At 45.0% G+C, this 26,658-nt stretch overlaps 1 protein-coding gene across 4 annotated transcripts in view; it reads right to left on the bottom strand.

Annotated features, from left to right (window-relative positions):
* The window catches only part of LOC122550377 (disintegrin and metalloproteinase domain-containing protein 12-like), a 483,861-nt gene that overhangs the window by 53,097 nt on the left and 404,106 nt on the right, over positions 1 to 26,658 (bottom strand). For all 4 annotated transcript variants that reach the window (XM_087992303.1, XM_087992306.1, XM_087992307.1 and 1 more), the window contains 2 exons: positions 24,375 to 24,483; positions 18,982 to 19,174 (listed from right to left, as the gene is read on the bottom strand). In XM_087992303.1, coding sequence (XP_087848429.1) covers positions 18,982 to 19,174; positions 24,375 to 24,483 — 302 coding nt within the window. The remainder of the gene's footprint in view (positions 1 to 18,981; positions 19,175 to 24,374; positions 24,484 to 26,658) is intronic.

Here is a 26,658-nt window from a genome sequence, read left to right as displayed (position 1 = left end):
CATGAGATAGCCTTGGCTGAGAAAATTCTGGTGAATCCAAAAATTACAGTGAAGGAAAAAGAATATCTAGAGAGAGACTAGAACCCCTATCAAAGGGGACATGTACATGTAGAACCACAGGAGATGGGCAAGGTCCTCAATGAATATCTCTCCTCTGTGTTTACCGTGGAGAAAGACACGAAGACCTGGGAACTTGGGGAAGTTAGTGATGATATCTTGGGGCCAGTCCATATCACAGTAGAGGAGGTGTTGGATGTATTAGACTGTATGAAGGTGGATAACTCCTCTGGTCCTGAACAGATATATCCAAGAACTCTGTCAGAGGCTGGAGAAGACATTGCGAGGGCCCTGGCTGATATATTTGCATCATCGTTAGCCACGGGCGAGGTCCCGGAAGACTGGAGGGTAGTGACCCTTACTCAAAAAGGGCTGCAAAGGAAACCCTGGGAATGATAGAGCAGTCAGCTTAACATCTGTGGTAGAGAAGTTACTTCAGAAGATTCTGAGGGATAAGATACACATGCATTTAGAAAGACAGGGTTTGATTAGGAGCAGTCAGCGTGGCTTTGTGAGTGGGAGATCATGCCTCACAGATTTATTAACATTCTTTAACAAAGTGACCTGGAAGGTTGATGAGGATGGGCGTAATCTATATGGATTTCAGGAAGGCCTTTGCTAAGGTTCCACATGGTAGGCTGCTCTCGAAGGTTAGCTCTCACGGAACCAAGGAGAGCTGCCAAATTGGATACACAATTGGATTGATGGGAGGAAGCAGAGGGTAATAGTGGAAGGATGCTTGTTGGACTGGAGGCCTGTGACTCGGGGAGTGCCTCAGGGGTTGGTGCTGGGCCCATTACTGTTTGTTATCGATAGCAATGATTTGGATGAGAATATACAAGGCATGGTTAGTAAGTTTGCAGATGAGACTAAAATAGGAGGTATCGTGGACAGTGAGGAAGGTTATCAGAAATTGCAGCAGGACCTTGATCAGCTGGGGAAGTGGGCCGAGAAATGGCAAACAGAGTTTAATACAGACAAGTGTGAGGTCTGGCATTTTAGAAAGTCAAATCAAGGTAGGAGTTTCATGGTGAATGGTAGGGCCTTAAGGAGTGTAGTGGAACAGAGGGACCTTGGAGTTCAGGTGCACGGTTCTCTGAGAGTGGAGTCCCAGGGAGACAGAACAGTAAAGACTGCTTTTGGTACACTGGCCCTCATCCCATTGATGTAGAGGTTGGGGAGTTATGTTGCAGTTATACAAGATGTTAGTGAGGCTGCACTTGGAGGATTGTGTTCAGTTGTGGTCACCTTGCTATAGGAAGGTGGGTTAAGGAAAACCCTGAGGTAAGGATCAAGAGAATGAACAGAATGAGGATAGGGCCAAATGAGAGATAGTGGAGGGAACTTGTGCGTGGAGTCAGAGGAGGCAGGGGAGGTCCTTAATGATCACTTTGCTTCAGCATTCACTACTGAGAAGGACCTTGATGTTTGTGAGGACAGTGTAAAACCATGCTCAAACAGATTGATGTTAAGGAGGAGAATGAGCTGAAAATTTTGAAAAATGTATTGGGAGATAAGTCCTCTGGGCCAGATGGGATATACCCAAGGAAGTGAGGGAAGAGATTGCTGTGCCTTTGGCGATGATCTTTGTATCCTCACTGTCCACTGGAGTAGTGCCAGATGATTGGAGTTTGGCAATGTATTGGAAAGCATTCTGAAAGGCAGGATTTATGATTTCTTGAAAAACTATTGTTTGATTAGAGGTAGTCAGCATGGCTTTCTGTACCTTGTAAACCTTACTGAATTCTTTGAGGAACTGATGAAAGTAGAGCAGTGGATTTTAGCAAGGCGCTTGAGAAGGTTCCCCATGGGAGGCTCATTCAGAAAGTAAGGAGACATGGGATACAGGGAAACCTGTCTGTCTGGATACAGAATTGGCTGGCCCACGGAAGATAGAGGGTGCTAGTAGATGGAAAATATTCAGCCTGGAGCTCGGTGACCAGTGGTGTTCCACAGGGATCTGTTATAGAACATAGAACATAGAAGAATACAGCGCAGTACAGGCCCTTCGGCCCTCGATGTTGCGCCGATCCAAGCCCACCTAACCTCCACTAGCCCACTATCCTCTGGGATCTCTGCTCTTTGTGATGCTTATAAATGTCTTGGATGAGGAAGTGGAAGGGTGGGTTTGTAAGTTTGCCAATGATACGAAGGCTGGTGGAGTTGTGGATAGTGTGGAGGGCCATTGTAGTTTGCAAAGGGACATTGACAGGATGGAGAACTGGGCTGAGGAGTGGCAGATGGAGTTCAGCCTGGAAAAGTGTGAAGAGATTCATTTTGGAAGATTAAATTTGAAAGCAGATTACAGGGTTAAAAGCAGGATTCTTGGCATGGTGGAGGAACAGAGGGATCTTGGGGTCTATGTCCATAGATCCCTCAAAGTTTCCACCTGAGTTGGAACATAGAATAGGGCAGCACTGTGGCACAGTGGTAAGCACTGCTGCCTCACAGCACCAGAGACCCGGGTTCAATTCCTCAGGCGACTGACTGTGTGGAGTTTGCACATTCTCCCCGTGTCTGAGTTGGTTTCCTCCGGGTGCTCCAGTTTCCTTCCACAGTCCAAAAATGTGCAGGTTAGGTGAATTGGCCATGCTAAATTGCCTGTAGTGTTAGGTGAAGGGGGGAATGGGTCTGGGTGGGTTGCTCTTTGGAGGGTCGGTGTGGACTTGTTGGGCCGAAGGGCCTGTTTCCATACTGTAAGTAATGTAATCTAATCTAATTTAACATAGAACAGTGCAGTACAGGCCCTTTGGCCCTTGATGTTGTGCCAGCCCTTAATCCCACTCTCAGATCAAACTAACCTACATACCCTACATTTTACAATCTTCCATGTGCCTATCTAAGAATTGCTTAAAAATGCCTAATTTTTCTGACTCTAAGTTGATAGGGTTGTTAAGAAGTGTTTTGGTTTTTATTAACAGGGGGATTGAGTTTAAAAGCCATGAGGTTATGCTGCAGCTCTATAGAGCCCTGGTTAGACCATTCTTGGAATATTGTGTTCAGTTCTGGTCGCCTCATTTTAGGAAGGATGTGGAAGCTTTAGAGAGGGTACAGGGGAGATTTACCAGGATGTTGCCTGGACTGAAGGGGATGGCTTATGCAAAAATATTGGGGGAGCTCAGACTTTTCTCATTGGATGAGCGGTGACTTGATAAATAGAACATAGAACATAGAACATAGAAGAATACAGCGCAGTACAGGCCCTTCGGCCTTCGATGTTGCGCCGATCCAAGCCCACCTAACCTATACTAACCCACTATCCTCCATATACCTATCCAATGCCCGCTTAAATGCCCATAAAGAGGGAGAGTCCACCACTGCTACTGGCAGGGCATTCCATGAACTTACGACTCGCTGAGTGAAGAACCTACCCCTAACTTCAGTCCTATATCTACCCCCCCTTAATTTAAAGCCATGCCCCCTTGTAATACCCGACTCCATACGCGGGAAAAGGTTCACACTGTCAACCCTATCTAACCCCCTAATCATCTTGTACACCTCAATCAAGTCACCCCTAAACCTTCTTTTCTCCAATGAAAACAGCCCCAAGTGTCTCAGTCTTTCCTCATACGATCTTCCTTCCATACCAGGCAACATCCTGGTAAACCTCCTCTGCACCCGTTCCAGTGCCTCCACATCCTTCCTATAGTATGGCGACCAAAACTGCACACAATACTCCAGATGCGGCCGCACCAGAGTCTTATACAACTGCATCATGACCTCAGGACTCCGGAACTCAATTCCTCTACCAATAAAAGCCAGTACGCCATATGCCTTCCTCACCGCACTATTTACCTCGGTGGCAACTTTCAGAGATCTGTGTACATGGACACCAAGATCCCTCTGCTCATCCACACTACCAAGTATCCGACCATTAGCCCAGTACCCCATCTTTTTGTTATTCTTCCCAAAGTGAATCACCTCACACTTAGCTACATTGAATTCCATTTGCCACCTTTCTGCCCAGCTCTGCAGCTTCTCTATATCCTGCTGTAACCTGCCACATCCTTCCTCACTGTCAACAACTCCTCCGACTTTCGTATCATCCGCAAACTTGCTCACCCAACCTTCTAACCCCTCTTCCAGGTCATTTATAAAAATGACAAACAGCAATGGTCCCAAAACAGATCCTTGCGGAACACCGCTAGTGACGGCACTCCATGAAGAAACTTTGCCATCAACTACTACCCTCTGTCTTCTTCCATCCAGCCAATTCCTAATCCAAACCTCCAACTCACCCTCAATGCCATATCTCCGTATTTTCTGCAGTAGCCTACCATGGGGAACCTTATCAAACGCCTTACTAAAATCCATATATACCACATCTACCGCTTTCCCCTCATCAACCTCCTTCGTCACCTTTTCAAAGAATTCAATAAGGTTTGTGAGGCACGACCTGCCCTTCACAAAACCATGCTGACTATCCTTGATCACATTATTCCTATCCAGATGTGCATAAATCCTATCCCTTACAATTCTCTCTAAGACTTTGCCCACAACAGAAGTGAGACTCACCGGCCTATAGTTACTAGGGTTATCCCTACTCCCCTTTTTGAACAAGGGAACCACATTTGCTATCCTCCAGTCTTCTGGCACTACTCCAGTAGACAAAGAGGACATAAAAATCAAGGCCAATGGCTCTGCAATCTCCTCCCTTGCTTCCCAGAGAATCCTAGGATAAATGCCATCAGGCCCAGGGGACTTATCTATTTTCACCTTTTCCAGGATTTCCAACACCTCTTCTCTACATACCTCAAAGCCATCCATTCTACTTATTTGTGACTCAGTATTCACATCGACGACAATGCCCTGTTCCTGAGTAAATACTGAAGAAAAGTATTCATTCAGTGTCTCCCCAATCTCTTCCGCCTCCACACGCAACTTCCCACTACTATCCTTGACTGGACCTATTCCTACCCTAGTCATTCTTTTATTCCTAACATACCTATAGAAAGCCTTAGGGTTTTCCCTAATCCTACCGACTAAGGACCTTTCATGTCCCCTCCTTGCTGCTCTTAGCTCTCTCTTCAGGTCCTTCCTGGCTACCCTATAACTCTCAATCGCCCCAATTGAACCTTCACGTCTCATCTTGAGATAGGCCGCCCTCTTCCATTTAACAAGGGATTCCAATTCCTTATTAAACCACGGCTCCCTCGCACGACCCTTTCCTCCCTGCCTGACAGGTACATAATTATCAAGGACACTCAATAGTTGCTCCTTGAACAAGCTCCACATATCATTTACACTCTTGCCTTGGAGTCTACTTTTCCAAGCCACACATCCTAAGTCATTCGTTACCCAGAACCAAATCCAGTATGGCCTCACCTCTTGTTGGCCTGTCTACATATTGTGTCAGGAAACCCTCCTGCACACATTGAACAAACACTGACCCATCTAACGAACTTGAGCTATAGCTTTCCCAATCAATATCAGGAAAGTTAAAGTCCCCCATAACAACCACCCTATTACTGTCACTCATCTCCTGAATCACCTTCCCTGTCCTTTCTTCAATGATTCTAGGACTATTCGGAGGCCTGTAAAAGACTCATAACAGGGTGACCTCACCTTTCCTATTCCTAACCTCAGCCCAAACTACCTCAGATGGCAAGTCCTCATCCATCGTCCTTTCCACCGCTGTAATACTAATGTGTACCAATGTGTACAATATGATGAGAGGCTTGGATAGAGTGGAGAGTCAGAAAGCTTTCCCCGGGGCAGAAATGACTGTCATGAGAGGGCATAATTTTAAGGTGATTGGAGGAAGGTATAGGGGAGATGTCAGAAGCAGGTTCTTTACACAGAGAGTGGGGGTGTGTGTGGAATGCACTGCCAGCAGTGGGAATAGAGTCAGGTATATTAGGGACACTTAAACAACTCTTGGATAGACACATGGAAGATGGAACAATGAAGGCTATGTGGGTTAGTCTAATCTTAGAATAGGGTAGAAGGTTGGCACAACATCAAGGGCAGAAGGGCGTGTACTATGCTGGACTGTTCTAGGTTTGATAAAGAATGTAGAAGAAATTCCCAAGGACGTTGCCAGGACTTAACGTTCTGACTTACAGGGAAAGGTTGGACAAGCTAGACTTTTTTGTTTTGAGCGTTGGAGACTGAGAGGGGATGTTATAGAGGTGTATAAGATCATGAGAGGTGTGGATAGAGTGAATGCACTCAGTCTTTTTCCCAGGGTTGGGGATCGAGGTCTTGAGGGCACCAGTTTAGAGTTAGAGTTTAAATGGGAACCTGAGGGGAAATGTTTTTACACAGAGTGTGATATGCTTATAGAATGAGCTGCCAGTGGAAGTGGTTGAGGCGGGTACATTAACAACATTTAAAAGGCATTTGGACAAATACACAGATAGGAAAGGGTTAGAAGGATATGGGCCAAGTGCAGGGAGATGGGGTTAACGTGGATGGATATTTTGGTCGGCATGGAGCAGTTTGGGTCAAAGGGCCTCTCTCTGTGCTGTAGGACTCTATGGCTTTACCCTCCATTATAAATCCTCCTGAGAGCCTCTAATAGACCCATGTTTCCTACAGCCAAAAGTTTCCTGTTTTTTTAAAGTACCATAAAAGCTTTTACAGACTGTTTTTGTGCCTTTGCTAGATTGCATTTATGTTCTATTCTCCCTTTCCTTTTCTGGAATGTATGAACTTCCCAATGCTAATGTTTACAGCTGTTTCTAACAACTTTATCGATCTTTACTTTGAATCTTACACAATTTTGAAATCCAATTGTTGTGTGCAGTTGACTGACTGACTGACTGTTTTTGAGGTTTTTGTACCTTGAGGGAATGTACATAAGAACCAGGAGCAGGATTAGGCCATCTGGCCCTTTGAGCCTGCTCTGCCATTGAAACAGCTCATGGCTGATCGTTTCATGGACTTAGTTCCACTTACCCACCCTCTCACTGTAACTCTTAATTCCTTTACTGTTCAAAACATTATCTCAGATTTAAAACATTCACTGAGGAAGCGTCAACTGCTTCACAGGGCAGGGAATTCCACAGATTCACAACCCTCTGGGTGAAGATGTTCCTTCTCTATTCAGTCCTCAATCTGCTCCTCCTGATTTTTGAGGCCATGCCCTCGTTTACCCACCAGTGGAAACATTCTCTCTACTTCTATCTTATCTATTTCCTTCATAATTTTATGTTTCTATAAGATCCCCCCATCATTGTTAAAAATACCCCCATCATTGTTAAAAATTCCAATCAGTATATTCCCAGACTACTCGGTCTCTCCTCATGAGCCAACCCCCTCAACGACGGAATGAACCGAGTGAACCTCCTCTGCAGCCCCTCCACAGCCAGTACATCCTCTCTCAAGTAAGGAGACCAAACCTGTACACAGTACTCCAGGTGTGGCCTCACCATCACCCTATACAGCTACAATATAACCTCCCTGCTTTTAAACTCAACCCCTTTAGCAATGAAGGACAAAATCCCATTTGCCTTCCTAATTACCTGTCGTACCTGCAGACCAACCTTCAGTGATTCATGTACAAGGACACCCAGGTCCCTCTGCATAGCAGCTTGCTGCAGGTTTTTACCATCCAGGCAATAGTCCTTTTCCCTGTTATTCCTTCCAAAATGGATGACTTCACATTTATCAACATTGTACTCCAACTAACAAACTTTTGCCCACTCACTTAAACCATCTACGTCCCTTTGCAAAGTTTCACAGTCCTCTGCACACTTTGCTCTACCACTCATCTTAGTGACATCTGAAAACTTTGACACACTACACATGGTCCTCCTTATTCCCCCTAGTATTTCACATGTCCACACTGGGAAAGAGACTCTGACAATCTCCCAATCTATGCCTGTCATAATTTTGTACACTTGTATCAGGTCATCCCTCAGCCTCTGACACTTTGACAAAAACAATCCAAGTTTGCTCAACCTCTCCTTACAGGTAATACACCCCAGTCCAGGTAACATCCTGGCAAACCTCTCTTCCACTCTCTCCAAAACCTCCACAGCCCTTCCATAGTGTGGTGACCAGAACTGCACACAATACCCCAAATGTCGCCGAACTAAAGTTCTACATTGCTAGAATATGAGTTGCTACCTTTTGTACTCAATTCCATGCCCTGCTTCTTCTTTACCAACTTATTCACTTGTGTCGCCATTTTCATGGAGCTATGTACTTGCACCTCCAAGATCCCTCTGTACATCAATGCTCCTCAGGACCCTGCCACTCTTTTTGACATTTCACCTCCCAAAATGTCCAAATTAAACTCCATCTTCTATTTCTCCATCCAACTTTCCAGCTGATCTATATCCTGCTGTATCCTTTGACTACCTTCCTCACTATCCACAACCCCATCAATTTTTGTGTCATATGCAAACTTACTAATCAGGCCACAGACATTTTTCACCAAATCATTACAAACATGAGAGGGCCCAGCACTCCAGATATGTCAGAAACATATCCCTCCACAACTACCCTCTGTTTCCTGTCACCAAGCCAATTTTGTTTCCAACTTACTACTGCCTGTGGATCTGATGTGGTTTCATCTTCTGGACCAGCCTACCACAATGGACCTTGTCAAAAGCTTTAGGAAAGGCCATTTGGACAACACCCACTGCCCTTCTCTCATCAATCATCTTCGCCACTTCCTCAAAAAGCCTCAGTCAAATTTGTGAGACAAAACCTCCCACTGCATAAAGCCAAGCTGACTATCCCCAATAAGTCCATTCTTCTCCAAATGTAAATAAATCCGACCCCTAAAAATCTTCTCCAATAATTTCCCTGCTGCCGATGTAGGCTCACGAGTCTATAATTTCCTGGATTATCCCTGTTGCCCTTCTTAAGAAAAGGAATAACATTGGCTATTTTCCAGTCTTCCGGGACCTTGCCTGTGGCTAACCAGGGATCTATCAAGGCTCCAGCAATCTCCTAGGAGAAAGTGAGGACTGCAGATGCTGCAGATTAGAGTCGAGGGTGTGGTGCTGGAAAAGCACAGCAGGTCAGGCAGCATCCAAGGAGAAACGGAATTGATGATTCGGGCATAAGCCCATCAATCTCCCCCATTGCCTCCCTAAGGAATAGATCCCATCAGGACCTGGGGACATCTTGACCTTACTGTAATATCAACGTGCCCGAGAATATCAACATACCCCCCCTTAATCGTACCATCATGTCCTTCTCCTTTGTGAATATTCTGAATACACACCGACATTCCTTCCTTTGTCATTGAAGATACCTACCATTTCTGTAGTTGCCCTCTTGCCTCTTTATATATGTATAAAGTGCCTTCGGATTCCCCTGAATCTGACTTGCCATTTCATGGTCCTTTTGAGCCCTCCTCATTTCTTTTATCAGATTTTGTTTTGCTTTCCTTGTATTCCTCAAGAGTTTTGTTTGATTCCTGTTTTCAAAACCTTACACATGCTTCCTTTATCTTTTTAAAACAACATTTTCAATTTCTGTCGTCATTCCATTCAGGATTCCTGAATCTTGCAATCCCTATCCTTCATCCTCACAGGAACATGCTGATCCTGAACCTCCGACTTGAAGGGGCTTACATGTCACATGTAACAGCTGGCCCCACTCTAATTTCTCTAAAGCCTGCCTGATACTGTTGTAATTCGCCTTCCTCCAATTTAGCACTTTCACCTAAGGACCAATCTTATCTTTATCCATAACTATCTTAAAAATTAGAGACATGATCACTGTGCCCAAAATATTCCCCCACTGAAACTTCAAACACCTGACCAGGCTCATTCCCCAATACAAGATCTAATATTCTTTTCCCTAGTTTTATTTTATATTCATTCATGGGATGAGGACATCATGGGGCTACGATGTTGTGGCCACAACGGAGACATGGGTTTCACAGGGGCAGGGATGGTTTCTTGATCTTCCAGGGTCGAGAACATTCAGAAAGAACAGGGAGGGTGGAATCAGAGAGTGCATCACAGCTACAGGAACGAAGGTTGTTGAGGAAGGTTTGTCTAATGAGTCAGTATGGGTGGGAGTTAGGAACAGCAAGGGGGCAGTCACTGCATTGGGGGTTTTCAACAGACCCCCTAATAGCAGTAGGGAGATTGAAGATCTCAAAGACAGGCAGATTCCGGAAAAATGCAGAAGTAGCAATCGACTGGAACCTCCTAATGTAGATGGTTTGGATGGAGCCGTTTTTGTCAGGTGTATTCAGGAGGGTTTCCTTACTCAGTATGTAGACAGACTGACAAGGGGAGAGGTCATTTTGGATTTGGTGCTCGGCAACGAGCCAGGACAGGTGTCAGATCTCGCGATGGGAGAGCACTTTGGTGAAAGTGATCGCAACTGCCTCACATTTAGCATAGCCTTGGAAAGTGAAAGGAGCAGTTACCGAGGGAAGATATTTAATTGGGGAAAAGGAAATTATGACGCTATCAGACAGGAGTTGGGAAGTACAGACTGGGAGCAATTGTTCCACAGAAAGGGCACAGCAGACATGTGGAGACTATTTAAGGTGCAGTTGTTGCGAGTGATGCACAAATTTGTTCCTCTGAGATAGGTAAGAAGGTGTAAGATGAAGGAACCTTGGATGACGAGAACAGAGGAGCTTCTCGTCTAAAGGAAGAAGGCAGCTTATGTAAGGTGGAGGTAGCAAGGATCTAGCACAGCTTTAGTGGATTACAGGTTTGCTAGAAAGGAGCTCAGAAATGGACTGAGGAGAGCCAGGAGGGGGCACGAAAAGGGCTTGGCAAGAATGTTTAGGGAGAACCCAAAGGTGTTTTACTCATACGTGAGGAATAAGAGAATGATCAGGGAGAAGGTAGGGCCGGTCAGGGATAGCGGAGGAAACTTGTGTGTGGAGTCTGAGCAGATAGGGGAAGTCCTAAATGAGTTTTTTGCTTCAGTTTTAACCAAGGAAAGAAACCTTGTTGTGAATGAAAACTTAGAGGAGCTGGGATACAGGCTTGACCAGATTAAGATTGATGAAGTTGATGTGCTAAAAATTTTGGAAAACATTAAGATTGATAAGTCCCCAGGGCCAGACCAGATTTATCCTCGGCTGCTCTGGGAAGCGAGAAAGGAGGTTGCTAAGCTGCTGGCGAGGATATTTGCCTCCTCGCTCTCCACGAGAGAGATACTGGAGGATTGGAAGGAGGCGAATGTTGTTTCTCTTTTCAAGAAGGGGAATTACAGAGCAGTCAGTCTTACATCTGTAGTCAGCAAGGTTTTGGAAAGAATTCTGAGGGATAGGATTTATGACTATGTGGCAAAGCATAGTGTGATTAAAGGCAGTCAGCATGGCTCGGTGAGGGGCAGGTCATGCCTCACAAATCTTATTGAGTTCTTTCAGGTGACGATGAGACAGGTCGACGAAGGTCAAGCAGTGGTTGTGGTAGATATGGACTTCAGTAAGGCATTTGATAAGGTTCCCCATGGTAAGCTCATTCATAAAGTCAGGAAGTATGGGATACAGGGAGATTTGGCTATCTGGATTCAGATTTGGTTGGCTGACAGAAGGCAGAGAGTGATTGTAGATGGAAAGTATTCTGTCTGGAGGTCAGTGTTGAGTGGGGTCCCGCAGGGCTCTGTACGTGGGCCTCTGCTCTTTGTGGTTTTTATAAATGACTTGGATGAGGAGGTTGAGGGGTGGGTTAGTAAATTTAGTATAGAGGGCTATTGCAGGCGGTAGCGCGACATAGACAGGATGCAGAGCTGGGCTGAGAAATGGCAGATGGAGTTCAACCTGGATAAATGCAAAGTGATGCATTTTGGAAGATCGAACTCGATTGCTGAATATAGGATTAAAGACAGGATTCTTGGCAGTGTGGAGGAACAGAGGGATCTGGGTGTGCAAGTACATAGATCCCTCAAAGTTGCCGTCCAAGTGGATAGGGTTGTTAAGGAAGCATATGGTGTTTTGGCTTTCATTAACAGGGGGGTCGAGTTTAAGAGCCGCGAGGTTTTGCTGCAGCTCTGCAAGTCCCTGGTGAGACCACACTGAGAATATTGTGTCCAGTTCTGGTCGCCCTACTATAGGAAAGATACAGAGGCTTTGGAGAGGGTGCAAAGAAGGTTTACCGGGATGCTGCCTGGACTGGAGGGCTTGCCTTATGAAGAGAGGTTGAATAAGCTCAGACTCTTCTCTCTGGAGAGAAGGAGGAAGAGCGGTGACCTGATCGAGGTATACAAAATAATGAGAGGGATAGATAGAGTCAATAGCCAGAGACTTTTCCCCAGGGCAGGATTGACTGGTACGAGAAGTCATAGTTTGAAGATATTAGGAGGGAGGTATAAAGGAGACGTTAGAGGTAGGTTCTTTACACAGAGAGTTGTGAATGCATGGAATGCGTTGCCAGCTGTGGTGGTGGAAGCAGAGTCATTGGGGACATTTAAGCGACTGCTGGACATGCGCTTGGATAGCAGTGAGTTGTGGGGGGCGTAGGTTAGGTTACTATGTGTTAAATTAGGATTAAAGCTTGGTACAACTTCGTGGGCCAAAGGGCCTGTTTTGTGCTATACCTTTCTATGTTCTATCACTGGCTCGGCCAACATTTATTTTCTATTGCTAATTTCCCAGACCGACGTTAGGAGTTAACCCCATTGCTGTGGAGCCAGACCAGGTAAGATGGAACTTTATCTCAAAAGTAAAGAACAGAAACGAGCCCTTCGGCCCATAATGCTGGGCCAAACATGACGCCAAATTAAACTAAATCCTTCAGCCTGCCCTTGGTCCATATGCCTCCATTCCTGGCATATTCACATGTTTATCTAAAAGTCTCTCTGTTGCATCAGCCTCCACTACATTCAGAGGCAGTGTGTTCCACTCTCCTACCATTCTCTCCTTACATGTCCTTTGAAATTCCCCCTCTCATCTTAAATGCATACCTCCTAGCATTAGACATTTCAACTCTGGGAGAAAGAGTCTGACTATCAACTCTATCTACATATCTCATAACTGTATAGACTTGTATCATGTCTCCCCTCAGCCTCCGCCTCTACACAGAAAACAACCCAAGTTTTTCTAGCCTTTCCTTATAGCCCATACCCTCTCATCCAGGCAGCATCCTAGGAAACCAGTTCTGCACCCTCTCCAAAGCCTCCACATCCTCCTGTAATGAGGCGACCAGAATTGGATACAATACTCTAAAGTGTGGCCTAACCAAAATCTTACAAAGCTACAACATGACATCCTAACTCTTGGACTCAATTCCCTGACTAATAAAGCCAAGCATACCACACACCCTCTTTACCACCCTAACTATGTGCGTGGTCACGTTCAGGGAGCGATGGCCTTGAACACATAAATCTTATCGCTAAGAATTATTCTCAATAGCTTCCCAACTATGATGTGAGACTCACTGGTTTGTAGCTTTCTGGATTGTCCCTATTTCCCTTCTTGAACAGAGGTACAACATTAGCTACTTGCACAAGTCCTCCAGGACCTCTCCAGTGCCTTCATTTAAGGGTATTAGTAAACCAGATGGTGTTCTCTAACAATCGACAATGAACTCATGGTCATCATTAGACTCGTAATTCCAGATTTTATTTTTAACTGAACTCAAATTCCACCCTCTGCTATGGCAAATTCAAACTCAGGTCCCCAGAACATTACTTGAGTCTCTGGATTGTCAGTGCAGTGATAATACCATGAGGCCATTGTCACCTACTAAACGAGTTGATCATATTCCAGTAGGGAAGAAGGACAAGGATAGCAAGGTAAGAGACCCTCGGATAATGAGGGAGTTTGTGAGTTTAATCAAAAAAGAGAAAGAAGCACATTTAGGATTTAGGAAGATTTAGGAAGCTAAAATTGGACGCTGCCTGCGAGGAATATGAAGAAAAAGGAAAGAACTCCGGCAGGAAATTAGAAGAGCAAGAGGGGTCATGAAGTTACCTGAGCAAGGAGGGTTAAAGAGAGTCCCAAAGGATTCTATACGTACATTACATACTAGGGAGAAGGTAGGACCACTCAAGGATAAAGGAGGGAAGATATGTTTAGGGGCAGAGGATGGGGCTAGATCCAAACCGAGTGCTTTGTTTTGATATGGAGAATGGTAAGATTTTGGTGGAGCATGCTAATATGCTCAGGAGGTATTTTTAAATCAAGAAAGAAGTGGTGTTGAGTCTCTTCAAGAACATGAAGATAGACAAGTCCCCAGGGTCCAAGGGTATCTAGCCCAGGTTATTGGGAGAGGGAAGGGAGGAGATGGCTGAGGCCTTGACCAATATACTTCAAACCTCGCTAGGCACTGGAGAGATCCAAGAGGACTGGTATGTAGCTAATGTTGTTCCTCTGTTCAAGAAGGGAAATAGGCATATGCAGGAAACTATAGATTAGTGAGTCACACATCCAGAGGTTGAGAAGCTATTGGAAAGAATTCTTAGCAATAGGATTGATGCAGATTTGGAAAAACATGGCCTAATTGTGCAGGGAAGGCCATATCTTACTGACTTGATTGAATTTTTCGAGGAGGTGACAAAGTGTTTGATGAGCGTAGAGCAATGAATTTTAATAAGGCTTTCCAGAAGGTTCCTCATGGTAACTCATCCAGGAGATGAAGATGCATGGGATCCACGGTGACGTGGCCACGTTGGTTCAGAATTAGCTTGCCCAAAGAAGGCAAACAGCAGTGGTGGAAGGTTGTTTATGACTAGTGGTGTTCCGCATGAATCCGTGCTGGGACCTCTGCTGTTAGTGATATAGAAAATGACTTGGATGGAAATCTAGATGACTGGGTTAGTAAGTTTGCAGACAATACAAAACTCAGTGGAGTTGTGGATTGTGTAGAAGGTTAGAACAAAGAACATCACAGCACGGTACAGGTGCTTCGGCCCTCGATGTTGTGCCAACCTGTGGAACCAATCTGAAGCCCATCTATCCTATACCATTTCATTTTTATCCATATGCTGATCCAATGACCTTTTAAATACCCTTAAAGTTGGTGAGTCTACTACTGTTGGAAGCAGGTTGTTCCACGCTCATACTACTCTCTGAGTAAAGAAACTACCTCTGACGTCTGTCCTATATCTATCACCCCTCGATTTAAAGCTATGTCCAATCACGCTAGCCATCACCATCTGAGGAAAAAGGCTCTCCCTGTCCACCCTATCTAACCCTCTGATTATCTGATACGTCTCAATTATGTCACCTCTTAACCTTCCTCTCTCGAACAAAAACAGCTACAAGGCCCTCAGCTTTTCCTCATAAGACCTTCCCTCAATACCAGGCAACATCCTGGTAAATCTCCTCTGCACCCTTTCCAAAGTGTCCACATCCTTCTTAAAATATTGTGACCAGAACTGTACACAATACTCCAAGTGCGGCCGCACCAGAGTTTTGTACAGCTGCAGCATGACCTCCTGGTTCCAAAACCCAATCCCTCTCCCAATAAACGCCAACACATCGAATGCCTTCTCAACAAGAGTGGTAACTTTCTGGGACCTATGTACATGGACACTGAGATCTCTCTGCTCATCTACACTACCAAGAATCTTACCATTAGCTCAGTATTCTGCATTCCTGTTACTCCTTCCAAAGTGAATCACCTCACACTTTTCCACATTAAACTCCACTTGCCACCTCTCAGCCCAGCTCTGTAGCTTATCTACATCCCTCTGTAACCTGCAACATCCTTCCACACTATCCACAACTCCACTGACCTTAGTGTCATCCACAAATTTACTAACCCACCCTTTTACGCCCTCATCCAGGTCATTTATAAAAATGACGAACAGCAATAGCCCCAAAACAGATCCTTGCGGTACCCCACTAGTAACTGAACTCCAGGATGAACATTTCCCATCAACCACCACCCTCTGTCTTCTTTCAGCTCGTCAATGTCTGATCCAAACCACTAAATCACCTTCAATCCCATGCCTCTGTATTTTGTGCAACAGTCCACCATGGGGAATCTTATCAAACCCCTTACTGAAATCCATACACACCACATCAACCACTTTACCCTCATCCACCTGTTTGGTCACCATCTCAAAGAACTCAATAAGGTTTGTGAGGCACGACCTACCCTTCACAGGACCGTGTTGACTATCCCTAATCAACTTATTCCTTTCGAGATGATTATAAACCCAATCTCTTACAACCTTTTCTTACACTTTACCAACAACTGAAGTAAGGCTCACTGGTCTATAATTACCGGGGTTGTCTCTACTCCCCTTCATGAACAAGGAGACAACATTTGCTATCCTCCAGTCTTCCGGCACTATTCCTGTGGACAATGACGACATAAAGATCAAAGCCAAAGCCTCTGCAATCTCCTCCTTGGCTTCCCAGAGAATCCTAAAATAAATCCCATCCGGCTCAGGGGACTTATCTAATTTCATATTCTCCAGAATTGCTAACACCTCCCCCTTGTGAACCCTAATCCTGTATAGTCTGTACCCTGTATCTCAGTATTCTCCTTGACCACATTGTCTTTTTCTAGTGTGAATACTGACAAAAAATATTCATTTAGTGCTTCTTCTATCTCCCCGGAGTCCTCGCACAACTTCCCAGTACTGTCCTTGATTGGCCTTAATCTTAATCTAGTCATTCTTTATTCCTGATATACCTATAGAAAGCTTGAGGGTTTTCCTTGATCCCATCTGCCAACTTCTCATGTTCCCTTCTGGCTCATCTTAGCTCTCTCTTTTGGTCTTTCCTGACTAACCTGTAACTCTCAATCGCCCTAACTGAGCCTCCATGTCTTATCCGAACTTAAGCCTCTTGACAAGGTTGTCAAAGGATCCAGCTGGATAAAGATCTTGTAGATATGGGCGGAGAAATGGCAGGTGGACTTTCATCCGGTTAAGTGTGAGATGCTGCACACTGAGAGATCAAGTGTTAAGGAAAAGTGTACAGTTAAAGGCAGGACCCTGAACTGAATTGATGTACAGAGGGATCTTGGGGTTTAAGTCCATAGCATCTTGAAATTGGCCACACAAGTAGATAGGGTGATAAAGAAGGTGTACTGCATGCTTGCATTTATTGGTCGGGGGAACTGAGTACAAGAGTCAGTACGACATTCCTGATGAAGGGCTTATGCTCAAAATGTTGACTCTCCTGCTCCTCAGATGCTGCTTGACTGGCTGTGCTTTTCCAGCACCACACTTTTCGACTGTTACCCTCATGCCGTGTTACAGGATCCTGAACAGCATTGATGCACAGAGGGATCTTGGCATTCAAGTCCATAGCTCCCTGAAAGTGGCCACTCAAGCAGACAGGATGGTAAAGAAGGTGGATGGAATGCGTCTTGTCGGGGAATTGAGTACAAGAGTCAGGATGTCATGTTACAGCTTTATAAGACTTTGGTTAGGCCACACTTAGAGTATTGTGTTCAGTTCTGGTCATGCTACCTGGACTAATGGGCATGAGCTATAAAGAATGGCTAGAAAAAGTCATATTGTTTGCTCTGGAGCTGTGGAGGCTGAGAAGAGAATTGATAGAAATTATAAAATGTACAGATAGGGTGAATAGTCAGAATCTTTTTCCCAAAGTTGAAATATCTAATATTAGGGGGCATGCATTTAAGGTGAGAGAGGGGAGTTCAAAGCAGAGGGAGGGGCAAGTTTTCTCCATGGTAGGAGTCAGGAAGGTGTTGCTAGGGGTGGGGATGGGAGCAGATACGATAAGGGTGTAGAAGGGGTTTTTAGATAAGCACATGAATATGTAAGGAATGGAGGGCTATGGACTAGTTGAAGTGAATTGAGTTGAATTTATTGTCACGTGTCCCGAGGCACAGTGAAAAGCTTTGTCTTGTGAGCAATACAGGCAGATCACAGAGTTAAGTAGCGTAGATCAGTAAATTATAGGTAAACAGCAACAATAACAAAAACACAGGTACAGGCAAATGTTAAGACTTTGTCAGTCCATTCAGTATTCTAACAAACTGTTTTGAAACCGGCTGGTGCGTGTGTTCAGGTTTCTGTACCTTCTCCCTGATGGTAGAGGTTGTAGAAAAACATTGCCAGGGTGGGATGTGTCTTTGAGAATGCTGGTGGCCTTTCCTTGACAGTGGGCCTGGTAGATGGATTCTATAGATGAGGGGGTTGGCCTTTGTGATTGTCTGGGCCAAGTTCACCACTCTCTGTAACCATCTCCAATCTTGAATGGTACAGGTGCCATAACAGGTAGCAGACAGAGCAAGCAGAAGGGATTAGTTTAATTTGGAACAATGTTTTGCACATAATCATGGGCCGAAGGACCAGTGCATGTGCTGCAGTGTTTGATGTTCAAGATTCTAAACCCTCCTGGATACTCTGAACAAAGTCTGCCCCATCTCAGCCTCTGGTACAAAGGGAGACCCAGGCTGAAGTGGGGACTGCAGATGCTTGAGATTAGAATCTAGGTTAGAGTGGTGCTGGAAAAGCACAGCAGGCCAGGCAGCATCTGAGGAGTAGGAAAATCAGGAATGATGCAGTGCTTTTGCCTGAAACGTCGATTTTCCTGCTCCTCGGATGCTGCCTGCACCGTACTAATCTTGACAAGGGGAGACCCAGTCAATATTGAGGAAGTTAAACCCACTCGCCACAACAATCCTGGTGTTTTTTACATTTTTCCCTGATCTGCTTGTGTCCAGATCTCAGCTGCATTTTTGACCTGAAATGTCATCAGTACATGTTGCTTGTTTATTAATGGAGACAGCAGTTTGATGAAGATGCTGAAATTGTTGGATGAATGTAATGACGATGATAGATCAAGGCAGTGCAGTGGATGTTATCTATGTGGGCTTCAGGAAATGAGAAATGGCAATGATAGGGAGAAGATAAAGAGAGTTGGTGCATAACATGAGGAGAGGACTTGCACTGGAGATGGATTTAATATAAATTCAAAGGAAATGCAGAGAATGCTGGAGAAACTCAGTGGGTCTGGCAAAATCTGTATAGAGAGAAACAAAACTAAAGCTTTGAGTCTGATATGCCTCTTCCTCAGAATTTTAATTTAACATTACTTCCTAGTGACTGTCAATAACTCACCTTCTTGTCTCCACACTTTGTACCTCGTCGAACTAGGTCTGGAGAAATGGAATCAGGTAAATTCGAAAATGTCCCCCTGCATTTTATCTGCACGTTGTCAATCTCAAATTTGGTGGTGGAGAAATGTACATTCCCTCCTTGAACTGGAGAGGAATTTCCACCCTTGCACTGAATCTTCCCACACTTTACATCTCTGTAGGGAAGAGAACAATAAAACACTTTGAGCTTCATGTACACTGGGAAGGCTAATTTTGATGGTATGAGGCAAAAACGTTCAAAAGCTGATAGAGAGCAGATGTTTGCAGGTAAAGGGACGGCTGGAAAAGGGGAAGCCTTCAGAAATGAGGTAATGAGAATCCAGAGAAAGTATAGATTAGATTAGATTACATTACAGTGTGGAAACAGGCCCTTCGGCCCAACAAGTCCACACCGACCCGCCAAAGTGAAACCCACCCATACCCCTACATGTACCCCTTACCTAACACTACGGGCAATCTAGCACGGCCAATTCACCTGACCCTGCACATCTTTGGACTGTGGGAGGAAACTGGAGCACCCGGAGGAAACCCACGCAGACATGGGGAAACTCCACACAGTCGGTCGCCTGAGTCGGGAATTGAACCCGGGTCTCTGGTGCTGTGAGGCAGCAGTGCTAACCACTGTGCCACCGTGTCGCCCAGGGTCAGGGTGAAAGGGCAGGCTGGTAGGTATAGGGAATGCTGGATGACCAAAGAAATTGAGGGTTTGGTTAAGAAAAAGAAGGAAGCATATATCAGGTATAGACAGGATAGATCGAGTGAATCCTTAGAAGAGTATAAAGAAAGTAGGAGTATACTTAAGAGGGAAATCAGGAGGGCAAAACGGGGACATGAGATAGCTTTGGCAAATAGAATCAAGGAGAATCCAAAGGGTTTTTACAAATACATTAAGGATAAAAGGGTAACTAGGGAGAGAATAGGGCCCCTCAAAGATCAGCAAAGCGGCCTTTGTGTGGAGCCACAGAAAATGGGGGAGATAATAAATGAGTATTTTGCATCAGTATTTACTGTGGAAAAGGATATGGAAGATATAAACTGTAGGGAAATAGATGGTGACATCTTGCAAAATGTCCAGATCACAGAGGAGGAGGAAGTGCTGAATGTATTGAAATGGTTGAAGGTGGATAAATCCCCAGGACCTGATCAGGTGTACCCGAGAACTCTGTGGGAAGCTAGAGAAGTGATTGCTGGGCCTCTTGCTGAGATATTTGTATCATCGACAGTCACAGGTGAGGTGCTGGAAGACTGGAGGTTGGTAAACGTGGTGCCACTGTTTAAGAAGGGCGGTAAAGACAAGCCAGGGAACTATAGACCAGTGAGCCTGACCTTGGTGGTGGGCAAGTTGTTGGAGGGAATCCTGAGGGACAGGATGTACATGTATTTGGAAAGGCAAGGACTGATCAGGGATAGTCAACATGGCTTTGTGCATGGGAAATCATGTCTCACAAACTTGACTGAGTTTTTTGAAGAAGTAACAAAGAAGATTGATGAGGGCAGAGCAGTGGATGTGATCTATATGGACTTCAGTAAGGCGTTCGACAAGGTTCCCAATGGGAAACTGGTTGGCAAGGTTAGATCTCATGGAATACAGGGAGAACTAGCCATTTGGATACAGAACTGGCTCAAAGGTAGAAGACAGAGGGTGGTGGTGGAGAGATGTTTTTCAGACTGGAGGCCTGTGACCAGTGGATTGCCACAAGGATCGGTGCTGGGTCCTCTACTTTTTGTCATTTACATAAATGATTTGGATGCGAGCATAAGAGGTACAGTTAGTAAGTTTGCAGATGACACCAAAATTGGAGATGTAGTGGACAGTGAAGAGGGTTACCTCAGATTACAACAGGATCTGGACCAGATGGGCCAATGGGCTGAGAAGTGGCAGATGGAGTTTAATTCAGATAAATGTGAGGTGCTGCATTTTGGGAAAGCAAATCTTAGCAGGACTTATACACTTAATGGTAAGGTCCTCGGGAGTGTTGCTGAACAAAGAGACCTTGGAGTGCAGGTTCATAGCTCCTTGAAAGTGGAGTCACAGGTAGATAGGATAGTGAAGAAGGCGTTTGGTATGCTTTCCTTTATTGGTCAGAGTATTGAGTACAGGAGTTGGGAGGTCATGTTGTGGCTGTACAGGACATTGGTTAGGCCACTGTTGGAATATTGCGTGCAATTCTGGTCTCCTTCCTATCGGAAAGATGTTGTGAAACTTGAAAGGGTTCAGAAAAGATTTACAAGGATGTTGCCAGGGTTGGAGGATCTGAGCTATGGGGAGAGGCTAAACAGGCTGGGGCTGTTTTCCCAGGAGTGTCGGAGGCTGAGGGTGACCTTGTAGAGGTTTACAAAATTATGAGGGGCATGGATAGGATAAATAGACAAAGTCTTTTCCCTGGGATCGGGGAGTCCAGAACTAGAGAGCATAGGTTTAGGGTGAGAGGGGAAAGATATAAAAGAGACCTAAGAGGCAACTTTTTCACACAGAGGGTGGTACGTGTATGGAATGAGCTGCCAGAAGAAGTGGTGGAGGCTGGTACAATTGCAACATTTAAGAGGCGTTTGGATGGGTATATGAATAGGAAGGGTTTGGAGGGATATGGGCCGGGTGCTGGCAGGTGGGACTAGATTGGGTTGGGATATCTGGTCGGCATGGACGGGTTGGACCGAAGGGTCTGTTTCTGTGCTGTACATCTCTGTCTCGATGACTAGCTGCTGCAGTCGGTATTGTGACCAGCTTGGCCATCTCAATGTCTGTGAATTCTCTTTGTGTCTGTACTCGTTTCTCTCCTTCTGGCTGTTAAAATGTGGCCAATCAGTGATCCTACATTTGCCAAAGGATTGCACATCCAATTTTTCCTGTTTGTCCTATATAGTGTTTTGTGCAGTCCTTGCATGGGATTTTGTACACTACATTAGTTTTGCTCATGCTGGGTATCGGGTCCTTCGTTCTGGTGAGTTGTTGTCTGAGGGTGACTGTTGGTTTGTGTGCTGTTATAAGTCCTAGTGGTCGCAGTAGTCAGGCTGTCATTTCAGAGATGGTTCTTGATGTATGGTAGTGTGGCTAGTCCTTTGGGTTGCGGCATGTCCTCGTTCCGTTGTCTTTCTCTTAGGCATCTGTTGATGAAGTTGCGAGGATATCCGTTTTTGGCGAATACCTTGTACAGGTGTTCCTCTTCCTCTTTTTGCAGTTCTGGTGTACTGCAGTGTGTTGTGGCCCTTTTGAATAGTGTCTTGATGCAACTTCGTTTATGTGTGTTGGAGTGGTTGCTCTTGTAGTTCAGGACTTGGTCTGTGTGTGTGGCTTTCCTGGATACCTTTCACCACAAAGGTACACAGGAAAGTCACACACACAGACCAAGTCCTGAACTACGAGAGGAACCACCCCAACACACACAAACGAAGTTGCATCAAGACACTGTGTCCAGTGTCACAGAGGAGGAAGTGCTGAATGTATTGAAATGGTTGAAGGTGGATAAATCCCCAGGACCTGATTAGGAATCTCCTGTGGTTATTCCCATCTCAAACAAGTATGAGGTTCTGGAGAATGTAAGGGGTGGTGGACTCTCAGGGGAATGTAGCAATGACAGCCAGGTTCCTGGTACTGAGGCTGGCACTAATGTAACGAGGGATATGTCAGGTTCTAAGGGATCGATTGTGATAGGGCACTCTCTAGTCTGAGGCACAGACAGACCTTTCTGAGGCTAGCAATGAGATATCAGAATGGTGTGTTCCCTCCTGAGTGCCAGAGTCAAGGATGTATTACAGAGAGTGCAGAATATTCTCAAAGTGGAGAAGGACCAGCATTATACACATTGGCAATAATAACATAGGAAGAGGAAAAAGATGAGGTTATGAGGCGAGAATTTAGGAAATTCGGCAGGAAATTAAAAAGTTGGTCTCAAGGATAGTAATATCTGAATTAGAGTCAAAGTCATGTGGTTGCACAGCATGGAAACAGACCCTTCAGTTCAACTTGTCCATGCCGACCAGATATTCGAAACAAATGTAGTATCAAGAGGAAGCTATGGTTGAGTGGTATTATCACTGGATTGTTAATCCAGAGACCCATGCCATGGACTTTGGAGTTCAATAACCATCTGGAATTAAGAATCTAATGATAACCATGAATCCATTGCTGATTGTTGGAAAGACCCATCGGATTCATTCATGTCCTTTCGGGAAGGGACCTTGGTCTGGCCTTTAGGTGAATCTAGACCCACAGCAATGTGACTGATTCTTACCTGTCCTCTGGGGAATTAGCGGTGGGCAGGAAATGCTGCCCAGCCAGCAACTCCCTCATCCTGTGAATGAATAAAAACAATTTGCCAGCACCCGGCCCATATCCCTCCAAACCCTTCCTATGCATATATCCATCCAGATGCCTTTTAAATGCTGTAATTGTACCAGCCTCCACCACATCCTCTGGCAGCTCATTCCATACACGTACCACCCTCTGGGTGAAAGGTTTGCCCCTTAGGTCTCTTTTATATCTTTCCCCTCTCACCCTAAACCTATTTCCTCTAGTGCCAGACTCCCCGACCCCAGGGAAAAGACTTTGCCTATTTACCCTATCCACGTCCCTCATAATTTTGTAAACCTCTAGAAGGTCACCCCTTAGCCTCCAACGCTCCAGGGAAAACAGCCCCAGCCTGTTCAGCCTCTCCCTGTAGCTCAAATCCTCCAACCCTGGCAACATCCTTGTAAATCTTTTCTGAACCCTTTCTAGTTTCATAACACCTTTCCAATAGGAAGGAGACCAGAATTGCACAAAGTATTCCAACAGTGGCCTAACCAATGTCCTGTACCTCCCAACTCCGCTACTCAATGCTCTGACTAATAAAGAAAAACACATTAAACGCCTTCTTCCCTATCCTCTCTACCTGCAATTCCACTTTCAAGGAGCTATGAACCTGGTTCTTCCTGTCTACTCTCTTTCTAACCCCTCACGATTTTGTATACCTCAATCATGTCACCCCTCAACCTTCTCTGTTCCAATACAAACCACCCCAACCTCTCCAATCTCTCCTTGTAGCTACAATTCTCCAGCCCTGGATACATTATAGGAAACAGCACCAGATTGTGGCAACAAAACACTTTTCACTATATTATCATGATAGATGAGACAATAAATAAAGCATTAATTCATTCATCAAATCTTCTCTACACTTTCCCAGACCAATTACCTCCTTCCTATAAGGTAGTGACCAAAACTGCACACAATAACCCCCAGTCTAGTCTCACCAATTGTACGATTTATTCAATCAGAATCAGAAACTACATGAAATGCACACATTTTTAATGTTACATTTATGGCTGAAAAATATGGCTATTTTAGAATTGCTGGGAATCTTATATGAAACATACTTGTTTTGACATTTGATGTAATCATTATTGTCATTCTTGCCACAGTTTCCAAAGGGGCTTCCTGCATTATTTGTATATAAGTAACATACATCTTCAGCAGATCTTGCACCTATCAGAAAGAAAGGGAGAGATATATAAACCAGAAGAAAGTCTCCAAACCAGAAACTGCTCTAAACTGTTCCCAGTCACACAGACATCTCCCCAGCCCAGCCCAGCCCAGCCCAGCGCAGCCCAGCCCAGCCCAGCCCAGCCCAGCCCACCCCAGCCAGGCCCAGCCCAGCCCAGCCCAGCCCACCCCAGCCCAGCCCAGCCCAGCCCACCCCAGCCCAGCCCAGCCCAGCCCAGCCCAGCCCACCCCAGCCAGGCCCAGCCCACCCCACCCCACCCCACCCCAGCCCAGCCCAGCCCACCCTGAGTGAGCAGGGAATAGAATCTGGGAGATGAGCAGTTACAGACACACAGATGGAGAGACAACGATACTGTTCCAAAGTTCTGATGCAAAAATTACTACCAGAAAAGATTATGTGGACCCATACAAATCGAGTTGAATGTTTTAAACGAGACACTTTTGCTGAGGAAATGCCACTGAATCCAACAGCAAGACTTGGTGTTCAGATGGAGTTGTGCAGACTGGAGAACTCCTGAGAGAGAGAAAACACACACACGGCCCAGTTTCTGTGTGGAATTACTATTCCGCACTAGAACAGAGACAGAGAGAGAAAGACAGAGAGATGAACAGAGACAGAGAGAAAGACAGAGAGATGAACAGAGAGAGAAAGAGAGACAGAGAGATGAACAGAGACAGAGAGAGAAAGACAGAGAGATGAACAGAGACAGAGAAAGACAGAGAGATGAACAGAGAGAGAGAGAGAGAGATGAACAGAGAGAGAGAGAGACAGAGAGATGAACAGAGACAGAGAGAGAAAGACAGAGAGATGAATAGAGAGAGAGAGAGAGAAAGACAGAGAGATGAATAGAGAGAGAGAGAAAGACAGAGAGATGAATAGAGAGAGAGAGAAAGAGAGAGAGATGAATAGAGACAGAGAGAGAAAGACAGAGAGATGAATAGAGAGAGAGAGAGAGAAAGACAGAGAGATGAATAGAGAGAGAGAGAGAAAGAGAGAGAGATGAATAGAGACAGAGAGAGAAAGACAGAGAGATGAATTGAGAGAGAGAGAGAAAGAGAGAGAGATGAATAGAGAGAGAGAAAGACAGAGAGATGAATAGAGAGAGAGAGAAAGAGAGAGAGATGAATAGAGAGAGAGAAAGACAGAGAGATGAATAGAGAGAGAGAGAAAGAGAGAGAGATGAACAGAGAGAGAGAGAAAGACAGAGAGATGAATAGAGAGAGAGAGAGAAAGAGAGAGAGATGAATAGAGAGAGAGAAAGACAGAGAGATGAATAGAGAGAGAGAGAAAGAGAGAGAGATGAACAGAGAGAGAGAGAAAGACAGAGAGATGAATAGAGAGAGAGAGAAAGAGAGAGAGATGAACAGAGAGAGAGAGAGAAAGACAGAGAGATGAATAGAGAGAGAGAGAGAGAGAAAGAGAGAGAGAGAGTAAATTTGACCTGATGTGAAGCAACAGCTCATCGTTCCCTCTGTCCTTCTTTACAATTCCTGTCAGCAATGTGGAATTTACCACTTTACTAATTACAGAGGGATCCTCGGGGATTTAATTGAAATCCACCACAGTGTGTCCAGCAAAGGGGGAAATCAGCTCATCATAATTTCTCAGGAAGACCTCTGGAGTTACCAGAGCAGTTTGTGTGTTCAATAACTCCCTGGAATCAGATCTTCATCTATGATTTATTCACTTTGCATAAGTTTGATAATTGGCCATGGTGTTGAAAAGTATAAAATGAATGCCCAAGATTTAGACAAACAAGGATATTTCAGAGGTGTATGTGAAGGCAATTACAGAGGGAGGAAAATTGAGAGATTTTGTACAGATATGAAAAAGAATGAGAATTTTAAAATGACTGCTTGCTTAACCAGATGCAAATGATCTTGAGATAATAAGATACAGGAACAGAATTAGGCCATTCAGCCCATTGAGTTGCTTCTGCCATTCAATCATGGCTGGTTTTTTTTATTAATTTGCGGGATGTGGGCATCGCTGGCTGGGCCAGCATTAATGGTGGTCATGAGATGCCTTCTTGAATCGACCTTCTGTGGGTTGACCCACAATGCCCTTAGAAAGGGAATTCCAGGATTTTGATCCCGTCACAGTGAAGGAACGGTGATATATTTCCAAGTCAAGAGGGTGAGTGGCTTGGACGGGAA

Source organism: Chiloscyllium plagiosum, unplaced genomic scaffold (assembly GCF_037043375.1).
Source record: "Chiloscyllium plagiosum isolate Xiang-an unplaced genomic scaffold, Cpla_swu_hap1 HiC_scaffold_1, whole genome shotgun sequence".
NCBI classification, from domain to species: Eukaryota; Metazoa; Chordata; class Chondrichthyes; order Orectolobiformes; family Hemiscylliidae; genus Chiloscyllium; species Chiloscyllium plagiosum.
The sequence above is the reverse complement of the archived record's forward strand: the minus strand, read 5'-3'. Positions and strand labels throughout refer to the sequence as shown.